This window comes from Bombina bombina, chromosome 3 (genome assembly GCF_027579735.1).
Source record: "Bombina bombina isolate aBomBom1 chromosome 3, aBomBom1.pri, whole genome shotgun sequence".
Lineage (NCBI taxonomy): Eukaryota > Metazoa > Chordata > Amphibia > Anura > Bombinatoridae > Bombina > Bombina bombina.
Window position 1 is genome coordinate 587814274 of NC_069501.1, and position 16021 is coordinate 587830294.

The 16021-nt window shown below is 38.0% G+C and overlaps 1 protein-coding gene across 2 annotated transcripts in view; it reads left to right on the forward strand.

Moving 5' to 3' along the window:
* The window catches only part of INPP5B (inositol polyphosphate-5-phosphatase B), a 406727-nt gene that overhangs the window by 53725 nt on the left and 336981 nt on the right, over positions 1-16021 (forward strand). For both annotated transcript variants that reach the window (XM_053707160.1, XM_053707161.1), the window contains exons 3-4: positions 4343-4372; positions 7717-7827. In XM_053707160.1, the coding sequence (XP_053563135.1) occupies positions 4343-4372; positions 7717-7827 (141 nt within the window). The remainder of the gene's footprint in view (positions 1-4342; positions 4373-7716; positions 7828-16021) is intronic.

Consider the following 16021-nt stretch of genomic DNA (forward strand, 5'->3'; position numbering starts at 1 on the left):
TCTCGAAAAACTAGTATATGCATGCCTATCCCATTTCCTTACGTTAAACTCCCTTCTTGACCCACTGCAATCTGGATTTCGTCACTATCACTCCACAGAGACAGCTATTGTTAAGGTTACCAATGACCTACTTACAGCAAAATCAAAAGGCCACTTCTCTCTGCTTATCCTCCTTGATCTGTCTGCAGCCTTTGACACTGTTGACCACCCTCTTTTGCTCCAAACCCTCCAATCCGTCGGCATCTGTGACACAGCCCTTTCGGGGCTCTCGTCCTACCTGTCAAACCGTACCTTTAGTGTAGCCTTCTCTGGGGCCTCCTCTGCCTCGTCACCACTTTCTGTCGGAGTACCGCAAGGCTCTGTCCTCGGTCCCCTTCTCTTCTCAATCTACACGTCATCACTAGGTTCCCAAATAAAGTCCCACGGTTTCCAATATCATTTGTATGCCGACGACACCCAAATCTACTTCTATGCACCAGACCTATCTCCTTCCTTGCTAACCCGTGTCACTAACTGTCTTTCTCGCATCTCTTCCTGGATGTCCTCTAACTACCTCAAGCTAAATCTCTCCAAAACTGAGCTCCTCATTTTCCCCCCTTCTTCCAAAATCTCTACCCCAATCTCTCTATAACTGTCGACAACTCCATCATTACCCCTACCCCACATGCCCAATGTCTCGTGGTCACATTTGACTCAGATCTTTCTTTCACTCCTCACATTCAGCCCTTGGCTAAAGCCTGTCGCTTCCACCTTAAAAATATCTCTAAAATTAGACACTTCCTTACACAAGACACAACTAAGATTTTAATCCACTCTCTCATCCTTTCCCGCCTCGTTTACTGTAACTCTGTCCTCTCTGGTCTCCCCACCTGCCGCCTAGCTCCTTTACAATCCATAATGAATGCCTCTGCCAGACTCATCTTCCTTACATGTCGCTCTTCATCTGCTGCACCTCTCTGCCAATCTCTTCACTGGCTTCCTCTTGCCTCTAGGATCAAACATAAAATTCTCACTCTGACATACAAAGCCCTCAACTGCACTGCTCCCCCCTATATCTTAGATACTCCAGATACTCTTCCCTCCCGTCCCCTTCGCTCTGCTCATGACCTCCTACTCTCCTCCTCTCTGGTTACCTCATCATGCTCCCGTTTACAGGACTTCTCTAGACTGGCTCCCATCTTGTGGAACTCTCTACCTCGCCCCACAAGACTCTCCACTAGTTTTGAAAGCTTCAAGCTCTCCCTAAAGACTCTACTGTTCAGGGATGTATACTACCTATGCTAACCTTACTTTATACCAGTTCCACTCCTCCATTGCTATCCCCTGAACCCCCTTAGCATGTAAGCCTAAGAGTCCAGCTGTTTGTAGATCACCTTCTTAAGAGCTGACTACAACAATGCAACTCTTGGCAGGGCCCTCTACCCAGTTGATCCCTATAATTGTTTTGTTGTACTCCCCCTTTGTTTATAGCGCTGCGGAATCTGTTGGCGCTCTACAAATAACCGATAATAATAATAAAGGGTCAGTAAAGTCATAATTAGACATTCATGATTTAGACAGAACATATGATTTTAAACAATTTTCCAATTTACTTCTATTATTTAATTTGCTTCCTTCTCTTGTTATCCTTTGCTGAAAGGTTTATCTAGGTAAGCTCAGGAGCAGCAAAGAACCTAGGTTCTAGCTGCTGATTGGTGGCTGGATATATACACCGATTGTCATTGGCTCACCCATTTGTTTAGTTAGAAACCAGTAGTGCATTGCTGCTCCTTCAACAAATGATACCAAGAGAAAAAAAATTGATAATAGAAGTAAACTGGAAAGTATGTTCTAACTATATCATAAAAGAAAAATGTTGGGTTTCATGTCCCTTCAAGATTTCTGCAGTGTGCTTTTTTTCAGAGCTAAATTACATCAAAAGGGGTCAAAAAAATAAAAGTATATTGCAATGTTGATTTACTATGCAGAACTAAACCTGTTATGTTAAATGTCTTTTTAAGGCTAAAAGATACAGGGCTCATTAGTTTTTATGACAGCAACTTGCTGTCATTCAGAGGTGCTACTCCTTTTCTTTATAAATCCTGGCAGAATGGCTCAGTTAGTCCCATATGCACATCATTTTCGTGTACCCTTGAATCAGCAAAAAGTGTAGTAGTAGCTGTCATCCAGCAGGTGGCGGTATTGTATTTACAGATTGCATCCTTTAAAAAAAGATTATTATAACCCGCACTATTACCTTTAAAATGCTAGTGTTGATATATATTTTACCGTGAGAGGAAGGCGTCAACAAAGGACAGGTTAGCAAAGAAAGTGAAAGACAAAGGCCTAGATTCAATAAAACCTGTTAGTGAAACTAATGCCTCTCTGAAAAAACTTGCTGCTTGAAAATCTCAGAATTCAAAGAGATTTCGTACCTGCCCCTCATCAGAGCAGTGAGCTTCTACTTAACAAATGTTCCTTGCCCACCACATAGAACAACTACCCCTGTGTCAAGGACACCACACAGCATAAAAAAAAATTCAACAATCCATATGCACAAAAGCAAAGTTGAAGAAAATAAAGCTAAAAATGAGACAACCTTGTCAGCTTTGATATAATGAGACATCAATACGAAATAAGATACTTTACAACGGCAATCGATGAGTTTTGCTTTAGGTTAAATATCCCAACCACGCCAGGAGAATGCTCTGGAACCCACACAGCCAGTCACATTTTTGCATCTCTGATATGACAATTTACGCTCTGACCAGCGACATTACAAAAAAACCAGACATGAAAATATTTAACTATTACATGCATATACTGTACAGAACTACTTTTGCAAACGTGTTGCGACTGTAATTATTGTTTGTTCATGTTGCTAGCGGTTTCCCTTTGATGCGCAAGATCATGTATTGGTCCAGTTAAAACAAGATATATGTTAATGAATGGAATGCCCACTGGTAAATGGCTACAAAATATAGGTGAAGTGAGCCTCAACAAATTACAAACATGGCCTTGCCTGAATAATGAGACACCTCAGCAGCCTAATGATCCTCAATGCGTCTAGGCCACTGACAGGGCCTGAGTCTCAAAAACTCAACTGGATGGAAAGAATTCATGAGATTATTTTGAGCTCCATATTTTAATGTAAGCGTCTACCTAAAAAAAAAAAAAAAGGAAGCTCCTCTTAAAAATTTCCTTTAGAAAATTCCCTCGGGGGCCTCCCAGTAATCATGAGGCTTTTTATAGAACCTCTCCAGAAAGCTTTAGAGAATCAGGCCCAGAGAGAGAGAGATGGACAGAATTTTTCTTTGCTATCTTTATTTGAAATGCAAGAATGTAAGATTAGGAGCCGCCCACTTTTAGCTCAGCACTTGAATTGTGCTTGCTGATTGGTGGCTAAGTGTAGCCGCTAATCAGCCAGCGCTATCCAGGGTGCTGAAACAAAAATGTTCCGGCTCTTTAGCTTTGATTCTTGCTTTTCAAATAAAGATAGCAAGAGAACGAACAAGAATTGATAATAGGAGTAAAATAGAAAGTTGCTTAAAATTGAATCATGAAAGAAAATTTTTGGGTTTAGTGTCCTTTTAACAACTTTCGGTAGTGCTTACATGGCTGTAAGAATGTGGGTCTCACCTCTGCAGTGAGACATGAAGAAATAGTGCAGTCTTGCTGCTGCTGACGAGACCCATGCTCTAACAACCCAGGAGGACCTTTGCAACAACAAGTAACATGGTGGGTACGTCACTAAGGGGTTAAAAGTGTGATTTCAGATATATATATATATTATTTTTTTTATCAAACCAGGAAACAATTAAGTTTATTAACATGTAGAATTATTATATAAGGGATTTACGTTGTTGAATGTCTGGAACCAAGCTAGCATATAGAATAGGCCAAGGTTATCACAAGATAAGTAAAAACAAGTGTCAGCTCTCAGGGAGAATCATCAAAATTCTGTTCCAGGGATCAGCAACCAGTAAATCAGTTCACAGATCAAGGTACAGGGAAGGATAAGTCTTGGAGCATAAATCAGAAAAGCAGATTATAGGAAAAAACTTTAGGACTCATATAAGAATAAACAAGGACTGATGTGCATAAGCAGGGGACTTTTAACACCTCCCCCATAGGTCTTAGCACTAAAAGAGCTTCAGGGTTACTTACAACATCATTGTTCCAAAAAGCGCTACCCTTAGTGCAGGTCCTGTGTGCTAAACTTAAAGCTCCCCTCTGAATCCTTTTTTTAAGTCTGTATATATTCTATATTAGCTCATTATTTTTGCCATTATTCAAATAAGAGTCAGATATCCAATACAGTGTACTTTAAGTGATAGACTAACATTTTTCTTTTCTTTTGCAGTTACTTCATATGAAGGTGTTCATATTATTGGTAAGAAAAATATAGCTTTGCTATGTTTGTTGCCTTTGCTGAGTGCATGTATTTGCTTGGCGCTCGGACAAAATGCAGACGGACAGAATGCCAAAGCACATTCGTCCATCAGACATATATCCGAGATACACTGCTTCCAACTGCACGCCGAACAGCACAATCACGCAATCACGTAATTGTCATCACTAAAAAAGTGGAACATTTAAAGATATATTGTGCACTACTGAGGAAACAAAGACAACACATACACTTAAATTAAAAAAAACACCAAATTAAAAAAATGGAGTTCATAAAGACGTGTAAAGGAGGAAGAAAAATGTTACATGAAGGTTATGCATACATTGTAGACAAGAAAAAAGAAAATGTAACCTATTGGAGATGTGAAAAAAAAGTTTTTTGTGGAGGAAGGCTAAAAACCATTAATGAAATAATTTAATAAGACACATCAAATCATTCACATCCGCCTGATGCTGCAAGAATTTTATCTTTGAAAACAATTGAAAAAAAATAAAAGAAGTTGCTAAAAACTAGTAACATCAAACATAATACAAAATTGCACATCTAATTTCCCCCTTGAAGCAGCAGGAGCACTACCTAAAAAAGAAACTCTTACCAGACTGATACGTTGACAGCGAACAACACCACATGGAAACATTTTAAATGATGAATTAAGAAAAACAACCAGAGGAGAAGATTGAAAATTGTATCATTCTGTCTACTAAAAAAAAACCGTAGATCTTCTTTCAAAAAAACAACACTGGCTCTGTGACGGAACATTTGACTCAGCTCCTTTAGGTTTTCAGTTGTATAAAATACATGTTTTAATGGAAGATAACCCTACCATACCATTAGTATACTGCATATAAAAAAATAAAAATAAGGAAACGTATAATTTAATTTTTAGTATTATAAAAGAAAAAAAATCCAGATATTAATCCTATATCAATTACTGTAGATTTTGAAAGAGCAGCAATACATTTCTTGACAATTTTTTTACAAAATACAATAATTTACACTTTTTCCATTTTAACCAAAGCCTGTGGAGAAAAATACAATCTTTGGGTTTAAAAATATGGTATAATAATGAAGAAAATGCTTTGATAAAATGCTTAGAATCATTAGCATTTGTGCCAGTGGAAGATGTAGTTGAAACATTTAATGACTTTGTAAAATCAATAGAAAAACAAAACAGTAACATTTTATCTGAATTTTTAAATTATTTTGAAAAAAACTGGATTGGCGAAGTACAACAAGGTACAAGAAGAAAAACTACTTTCAATATTACAATGTGGAACACTTTTGAAAGAACAAAACTAGGGTTAACTAGAACAAATGATTCTCTAGAAGGCTGGCACAGAGCATTTGACCAACGAATGTCTGTAATCCACCCAAGCATTTACAGACTAGTTTCAAAAACAAGAAAGGAACAAGCAGAATGGGAGTTAACAATTTAAACAATTGATTCTGTAGTTGAACTGAGAAAACCAAAAAAAAAAATGAAATCATAAAAAGGATAAAGAAAATTTTAGAAAAATACAGTGAATACTCAAGATTAGACTTTTTAAAGTCAATAGCACATAATATATAAGATTTACTTAAAACAAGAGACATTCGGCCGAGGGTACATACGATCCAAAGAGTTCTTTTATAATCAGTGACCCGGGCGCCGCAACTACCTCTGGGAACCTATCCATGGGTCCCTATCCTCACAATGTGCTTTTAACACATTATATAATAAGTTAATATATTATAATATTTATATGTAAGTTAATATATTATATATATATATATATATATATATATATATATATAAGTTATATATAAGTTAATTTAATTGTCTTTTCTTTTTTTGATTCCCAAAAATTCCAATAGAGGGCAATCTTTTAATATTTATGTTCTTGTTAATAAAAAAAACATTTTTAATAAATGTCATCAAGTTTATTAATATTTTATTCCCAGTCCACTATTAAAAATGTTTTAGCTAAAACCGTGATTTTTAAGACTCATTACCACCCAGCAGCCGGATAAATGTCTTTCGGATTATTATCCGTCGGACAAACGTCCATTGGACAAGTGTCCGTCAGATAACAATCCGGCCACATTTTGCTTTGAAGTTGACTACAGCATTTCCTTTTATTTTTATTTTATTGCATGTTATTGTCCACACAACTTTCTTCAGTTTACAATATATAGTTATGCTGTACAATCTTATTTATTAACAAACAGAAATTAGTGCACCCAATATTTACACACAAAAACTAAATGTGAGCAATACAGTCTGAGTAAAATTAGCAACATATAATAAGTCCCAGAAATTTCTTCAGGGAACGCTATCCGTTGATTTGGTTAAATTATCAAAAAGTTAAGAAACTAAAATTCAAAGTAAAAGAAAAAGCTTATTTCCCATATTTCAGTATCAAACTGTGACAAGTCACAATTAAACTGTATGGCAATGTCTAATATCAACAGGTGGGATTGGGCTTTGATTTCCCTTGTATTGCAACAAAAAGCTTATTTCAGCAAATCTTCCTAGAGTGATAAAGTTTTTCAAGGGTAAAAGTGTTAACCATACATGCTCACCGTTGGGTAGTTTGCAAATACTTTTGTTGTTCCTCCCAGAGCTTCCCCTATATCCACTCACCGGATTGTTGTTACTGAGAATAGCGTTGTTTGGTCCTCCCATAGCTGGCACATACACTAACTCACCAGACTCCTAGTAACTGACACTGTTGCCGTCATTAATGTAAAACTTCGGACAGGTGCATGTAGCCATTTAAATGACACCCATACTCTTACAATAAATATGTCCCTTAATTCGAAAAAATTTAGTTTTGCTATGTTTGTTGCCTTTGATGAGTAGATGTATTTGATTTGAAATTGACTACAGCATTCCAATTTACTTCTATTATCTAATTTGCTTCATTCTTTAGTATATCCTAGATATGCTTTTCAGCAAAGGATATGAAGAGAATGAAGCAAATTAGATAAAAGAAGTAAATTGGAAAGCTGTTTAAAATGACATGCACTTTCTAAATCATGAACGAAAAAATTTGGGTTTCATGTTTCTTTAAGTTTACAAGTTATAGTTATGCTGTAGAATCTAAGAACTATAAATAACTTTAAGATACATTGAACTGAAGAAAAAATGTATATTATGCATGTGAACAAATAGCAAATGAACAAAGTATTTTATGGCAAAAAAGTAACATCAAAACTTAATGCATTACGATATGTAAAACAGTAAAAGGTTGTCTTTGACTGACTATCTATCTATATCTATATCTATATATATATTTATACACATGGCAAGTGTTAGATTCCATTATTTTCTTATTCGTCAACAGGTTCTGATATCACTGTGCTTATTAAATCTCAAGAAAGCGATTGGGAAATGCAGTTTCCCTTTGGTTCCCACACTCAAGAATTTTTGAATCGAGTCAAACAGTCACTTCAAGGTAACTCACTGGGGGTGTGAAATTCAAATTATTAGAATAAAATATGTAGAAAAGAGATCCAATTAACTTCTCTTCCAATGTCTTTTGACTGTTAAAATATTATTTAAAAATATCTCACCTTCATATTTTTATACATTTAATACTGTCCAGGTTGCATTCTGGTGTGCTGCTGTGTGTACAAACATTACCTATTTTGCTTTCTAAAATTGTGCAAAAACCTCTATTACAGGGCTGCAGGCCCATAGAGTGAGATGATCAGAATATCATACAACACTTTTATAACAAGGTTAACAATTTCCAATGATTTTTTCATGAGTGGGTATAAGAACAAATTATAAAGTGTAAAAACAACAGAAAAAGTGCAGGAATTTGTATATGGCACATTACGCAGCCACCTGAGGGTACCTGGGCTTTAGAAGAATCTGTTGTCAGCATTTAACATTTCTGAAACAAGTGCCTGTGTGCCATTTTTACTCCCCATCAATTAATTTAGAATGCCTAGAGCACCTGAAAGACATTATTCCTATAATAATAGTTTGACTGTGTGCTGCCAATCATATCTCTTAATATTCATTGTGTTTAGTGAGTTACAGTCCTGGTTCTATTTGATGACAGACACATTTTAGTGAAAAGAACCATGATTCACAGAAGTTCTGTGAGTTTTTGTTACTAACCTGAGGTGCTCACTGGGGAGCTCTAGTGTGAGCATAGAACATTTTATTTATATATTTTGCACCTGAGTAGCAATGAGGCAGTATGTCAATTAACTACTGAGGTATTTACAAGTGATTACCAGCATATAATTGAATTAGTTAAACATTCTCCCAATATTTAGGTAAAATGTGCATATGCTTCCACTATTTTTTTTAGCATCCATTATTTTATCATATGTAGACACAGTTTGCAGGATAGTCCCAGTAATTTGTATGATGTCCCAGTTTAGGAGCTTTTTCCTGCTGTCCTGCCTTCTCCTATTTATGTCCTAGTTTCACATAATGAAACACAGACCCCAAAACTCTGTTAAGACTGACCTAACTCTGCTCCAAAACCACCAATGGACCCATCCCTGGGTCACTCAAATATTCCTCCTGCCCCACTAATTTTGAATACTTCAAATACCACAAAACACCTACCTAATACACGGTGTAATAATGTAAATAAACAATAAGCTACTTTTACTTTCCAAATGCACACACTTATGTGTGTTATACTTTATTGGACATTTACTAGCCCATTCTTCTGTTTTGTTTAGGTCATGTTGTAGAGTAAACATTTGCTACATAAAAGGAAACATGGTGATCAACATGCAACATAGGGGTATATGCAGCTCTCAGAGTATTTCCCTGTGGCACTCATTTTCTTCTGGAGTAGGAAAATATGTAATTTATCTAGAATGGCTTTTCCACCTACAACTTTAATTTACAGATTTTTTTTTTAAGGCTTTTAGACCACAATACTGTTTAATTATATAGTAACATGAATGTGCCACATAAATGGTTTAACCCCCTTATCATAATCACTGGTGAAAATATTTCAAATAAATGGGCTCAACATTAATCCCTGAGTAAGCTCTGTTTATCCTTTGAGTCCAACTAAAATAGGATCCATTTCTCTATCATTCAATCTGTCTATGTAGGCCTGTACTAATATTTATGGTAATAAAAATTCCTTTAATTTGCCCTAAAATCTCTATTGTGGCACAGCACCAGGTGCCTTTATACATGACCTGCTATTTCGTCAAGATCCGGCACTTACATTTACCACCAACTTTAACATTTACATAACACACCACAAACAAAATAAAGACACTAGACTTAGCGTTGGTGCAAATTGGCCGCAGCGCCTTTATTTTAATAAATCATTTTAAAAACTTTAAAAACTTTAATAACTTTAATAACTTAATAAATAACAGTACAAATATTGAAACCACATTGTAGATAATATACCCCAAAAGACCAGTGGTGCTAGTCCCTACTTATTTCTTTATATCTATGGCCGTCAATCCACCAATGGACCCAACCGTGCAAGTGATTGAGCTCGTCAATAATAAAACATAAGCCTCTAAGGAACCCCTTGCCCTTAGAGACCCCCAACTTGAATTCCCCCCCATGGGAATCCAAAATACCTCTGCATTAACAATTGGCCATAACCTGCTGTAATTGTAAGGGCTAGCACCCCCGCCCCATACTGCGACAACAAAAACAATAAACAATAACCCTAAAAATTAGGGACGGGTGGGAGGGAGATGTTTACAGTGCAAAATTTTTAGCCACTGCTGGCTTTCCCGCTCAGCTCCAGGCTAAATAACCTACCCTGCTCCGCCCCTGACTCCTCCTAAACCCCAAACACTTCCTCTGCGGTCAAAGCTCCTTCCGGCTAGCTTTGCACCGCCTCTAGGAGCCCCTATCTAAGCACATTACACCACTTGAACTGTTTTTAGCTAAGTGTCTGCTTTCTCATGACATCACACAAATAAAATAAACCATATATCAAATCTCAACACTCAGAAGTAAATTATGTATTACTTTCAACTAAGTGATTGTGAATATAATGAAAATATAGGAGAAAAAAATAATAGATTGTCGCAGGCAAAATATTTGCAGTGGCTCCTTTATGTGCTTTTTAATTTACTAACACAATACATCTACTTGTGGATTCTAGTGCTATTGTTAAATCTATATATTTTATATGAAGAGACAGATAGACATAAAGCAAAGAACAAAAACTTGATAACCGGTTAAGAAGCGTCAGTTCTGCATTGCTGAGTATTTGGGTCAAAAGGGTTCAAACACATCCTTTTATTTTGTTTACTCCACTTAGAAGGAAGTGTCTGCAATCCCTGCATGCCCCCCCCCCCCAAGTATTGCATGAAAGTAGACATGGCAATCAAGTGATCCACAAGATACAAGGAAGGTGTCCCAAAATTGGGTGCTATTGTCCCACTTTACTACTTGGGTGGGGCATTGTGGTATCATAACTTTGGCCAGAGAATTCATCCCCAGAATATTCAAATGGTAACTTTTTATAGCAAGCTGTTTAAAAAGAAAAAAATCAGGCCTGCACTTTAGTCATACAAAAATATTAAGAGTAAAGAAGACCCTAGTCTTTGTCCTAATAAGGACACTCCCATGAAGGCTTTAATTGGTGCATAATAGGCCACACGCTAGTGAATTAGGTATACAATTGGGATCATCTAGTTAGCACTACAGAATCTGTTTGCGCCCTACAAAGAAATTATAATGATAATCATCCCCATCTTTTCCTTATTACTCACATTCCTGGAGGCAGTGGGTCCAGGAGAGAGAGAGAAAGCAAAGTAGAAAACTGAATTGGCTATGTAAGCTATCATTGTTATGCAATTTTAGGACACTTTTCAATCCACTTCAGTTATTCAATGTACTTTGTTATTTTAGTTTCCTTTGTTTAAAACATGTACAGTAGTAAGGAAAGTAATCATACAGTTAAATCTATGGTAACAAGCAGAAAGTTATTGCAATTTGTTCAACTATAAAATAGCCACTAGTCCCTCACTTCTTCATATGACATTGGTTTAAGCACCCACCAAAGCTCAGGTGTGTTCATTAACAGTGTATTGGAGTTGCATATAAAGCCAGGGATTCTCATTCTATTCTAAAGAAAAAAAGAAGGAATGATGCAGTCCATAAAGGCAAAGTATTGTAGTGTTAGGACCATTCAACATTGGGATTGAAAGTTGGTAAATGACTAAACAGAATATGTCCACATTGTGTGACTAAACTGCCAGTTTTAATATAAATATATATATGATTGCAGGAAATATTTGCAGCATTTTAAAATGTTTTTGTTTATATTTACAAGTGGATTTGCACCAATACCCCTGTATTGTAGATCAGTATGAAGTAATGCAGTAGGTGTGCCATGTACTGCAATAGCTAGCCTGGGAAAACCAGTGCAACAAATGTGGATATCTACATGGCCTTTCTTTTATGAATATGACCAAGGTTCAGATGTTGGAGCTATCTCAGAAAACTGAGAGCTTGTAAGAGAATGTTTTAGTTCTGATATGAACCCTGATGTAGAAGTGAATAAAGATGGATACCTGAAAATGTCTGGCATACTGGTAGGTATCAGCCGCTGGAAGCAGCACAGAGGACAGCTGCAGGTAACTGTAGAGTAAAGGAACCACGCTCAGGAAATAGTGTCTGACAGTCACAAGCAACTACAAAATACAGGATTGTATGTAAGGGTCACGCCTAGGGTTGCAACCTCGGACATGTTTTCCTGAACACCTATGAGTTACACATACTGCAGGGTGTGCAGAGAGGAACATGAATAGTGCTATCCAGAGTCACTAGTCGTGTGCTGTCCAGGTGCGCTGTGCATATTGCCCGCTGCACACCCTGCAGCATGTGTAACTCATAAGTGTCCAGGAAAACATGGCAAAGGTGACAACCCTAGTCATGCCAAACAAATATAGCACAACTATTACATATTACAAGTTGAATGTAAATGCAAACTCATGAGAGCAATCGCTCTGGTTAACCTCTTCACAAATAAAGTGTCATAAAACACATCAAAGTACAGTTACACTCATAATAACATTATCTGATAAAAATTATTTTAAAAAAAATATTGCACAAAAAAAGTTATTAGGGCTCAAAGATATGAGATCTCAGGTGTTATAAAAAAAAAGGCAAAGTGCTTTAACATAGAGATTCATACGTATACATGTCTAAATATGTTTCTATATATGTGTGTGTGTGTATATATATATATATATATATATATATATATATATACAGGGAGTGCAGAATTATTAGGCAAATTAGTATTTTGACCACATCATCCTCTTTATGCATGTTGTCTTACTCCAAGCTGTATAGGCTCGAAAGCCTACTACCAATTAAGCATATTAGGTGATGTGCATCTCTGTAATGAGAAGGGGTGTGGTCTAATGACATCAACACCCTATATCAGGTGTGCATAATTATTAGGCAACTTCCTTTCCTTTGGCAAAATGGGTCAAAAGAAGGACTTGACAGGCTCAGAAAAGTCAAAAATAGTGAGATATCTTGCAGAGGGATGCAGCACTCTTAAAATTGCAAAGCTTCTGAAGCGTGATCATCGAACAATCAAGCGTTTCATTCAAAATAGTCAACAGGGTTGCAAGAAGCGTGTGGAAAAACCAAGGCGCAAAATAACTGCCCATGAACTGAGAAAAGTCAAGCATGCAGCTGCCAAGATGCCACTTGCCACCAGTTTGGCCATATTTCAGAGCTGCAACATCACTGGAGTGCCCAAAAGCACAAGGTGTGCAATACTCAGAGACATGGCCAAGGTAAGAAAGGCTGAAAGACGACCACCACTGAACAAGACACACAAGCTGAAACGTCAAGACTGGGCCAAGAAATATCTCAAGACTGATTTTTCTAAGGTTTTATGGACTGATGAAATGAGAGTGAGTCTTGATGGGCCAGATGGATGGGCCCGTGGCTGGATTGGTAAAGGGCAGAGAGCTTCAGTCCGACTCAGACGCCAGCAAGGTGGAGGTGGAGTACTGGTTTGGGCTGGTATCATCAAAGATGAGCTTGTGGGGCCTTTTCGGGTTGAGGATGGAGTCAAGCTCAACTCCCAGTCCTACTGCCAGTTTCTGGAAGACACCTTCTTCAAGCAGTGGTACAGGAAGAAGTCTGCATCCTTCAAGAAAAACATGATTTTCATGCAGGACAATGCTCCATCACACGCATCCAAGTACTCCACAGCGTGGCTGGCAAGAAAGGGTATAAAAGAAGAAAATCTAATGACATGGCCTCCTTGTTCACCTGATCTGAACCCCATTGAGAACCTGTGGTCCATCATCAAATGTGAGATTTACAAGGAGGGAAAACAGTACACCTCTCTGAACAGTGTCTGGGAGGCTGTGGTTGCTGCTGCACGCAATGTTGATGGTGAACAGATCAAAACACTGACAGAATCCATGGATGGCAGGCTTTTGAGTGTCCTTGCAAAGAAAGGTGGCTATATTGGTCACTGATTTGTTTTTGTTTTGTTTTTGAATGTCAGAAATGTATATTTGTGAATGTTGAGATGTTATATTGGTTTCACTGGTAAAAATAAATAATTGAAATGGGTATATATTTGTTTTTTGTTAAGTTGCCTAATAATTATGCACAGTAATAGTCACCTGCACACACAGATATCCCCCTAAAATAGCTATAACTAAAAACAAACTAAAAACTACTTCCAAAACTATTCAGCTTTGATATTAATGAGTTTTTTGGGTTCATTGAGAACATGGTTGTTGTTCAATAATAAAATTAATCCTCAAAAATACAACTTGCCTAATAATTCTGCACTCCCTGTATATATATATATATATATATATATATATATATACACTGCTCAAAAAAATAAAGGGAACACTAAAATAACACATCCTAGATCTGAATGAATAAAATATTCTAATTAAATACTTTGTTCTTTACATAGTTGAATGTGCTGACAACAAAATCACACAAAAATTAAAAAATGGAAATCAAAATATTCAACCCATGGAGGTCTGGATTTGGAGTCACACTCAAAATTAAAGTGGAAAAACACACTACAGGCAGATCCAACTTTGATGTAATGTCCTTAAAACAAGTCAAAATGAGGCTCAGTAGTGTGTGTGGCCTCCACGTGCCTGTATGACCTCCCTACAACGCCTGTGCATGCTCCTGATGAGGTGGCGGATGGTCTCCTGAGGGATCTCCTCCCAGACCTGGACTAAAGCATCCACCAACTCCTGGACAGTCTGTGGTGCAAAGTGAAGTTGGTGGATGGAGCGAGACATGATGTCCCAGATGTGCTCAATTGGATTCAGGTCTGGGGAACGGGAGGGCCAGTCCATAGCATCAATGCCTTCGTCTTGCAGGAACTGCTGACACACTCCAGCCACATGAGGTCTAGCATTGTCTTGCATTAGGAGGAACCCAGGGCCAACCGCACCAGCATATGGTCTCACAAGGGGTCTGAGGATCTCATCTTGATACCTAATGGCAGTCAGGCTACCTCTGGCGAGCACATGGAGGGCTGTTCGGCCCCTCAAAGAAATGCCACCCCACACCATTACTGACCCACTGCCAAACTGGCCATGCTGGAGGATGTTGCAGGCAGCAGAACGTTCTCCACGGCGTCTCCAGACTGTCACGTCTGTCAAATGTGCTCAGTGTGCCCCTGCTTTCATCTGTGAAGAGCACAGGGCGCCAGTGGCGAATTTGCCAATCTTGGTGTTCTCTGGCAAATGTCAAACGTCCTGCACGGTGTTGGACTGTAAGCACAACCCCCACCTGTTGACGTTGGGTCCTCATACCACCCTCATGGAGTCTGTTTCTGACCGTTTGAGCAGACACATGCACATTTGTGGCCTGCTGGAGGTCATTTTGCAGGGCTCTGGCAGTGCTCCTCCTGTTCTTCCTTGCACAAAGGCGGAAGTAGCGGTCCTGCTGCTGGGTTGTTGCCCTCCTACGGCCTCCTCCACGTCTCCTGATGTACTGGCCTGTCTCCTGGTAGTGCCTCCATGCTCTGGACACTACGCTGACAGACACAGCAATCCTTCTTGCCACAGCTCGCACTGATGTGCCATCTTGGATGAGCTGCACTACCTGAGCCACTTGTGTGGGTTGTAGACTCCGTCTCATGCTACCACTAGAGTGCAAGCACCACCAGCATTCAAAAGTGACCATAACATCAGCCAGAAAGCATAGGAACTGAGAAGTGGTCTGTGGTCACCACCTACAGAACCACTCCTTTATTGGGGGTGTCTTGCTAATTGCCTATAATTTCCACCTGTTGTCTATCCCATTTGCACAACAGCATGTGAAATTGATTTTCACTCAGTGTTGCTTCCTAAGTGGACAGTTTGATTTCACAGAAGTGTGATTGACTTGGAGATACATTGTGTTGTTTAAGTGTTCCCTTTATTTTTTTGAGCAGTGTATATATATATATATATATATATATATATAAAACCAGCAAAGTGCACTTCACTAGAAATAGCCTTGGGTGCAGCAAACAGAGTATGCAGTACTGGAGAAAAAAGCGCACTCCAAAGAAGTTACATAAGTACATTAAAGTGGATACTTATGTAAGTCCTTTGGAGTGCGCTTTTTTCTCCAGTACTAACTATATATATATATATATATATATATATATATATATATATATATATATATAT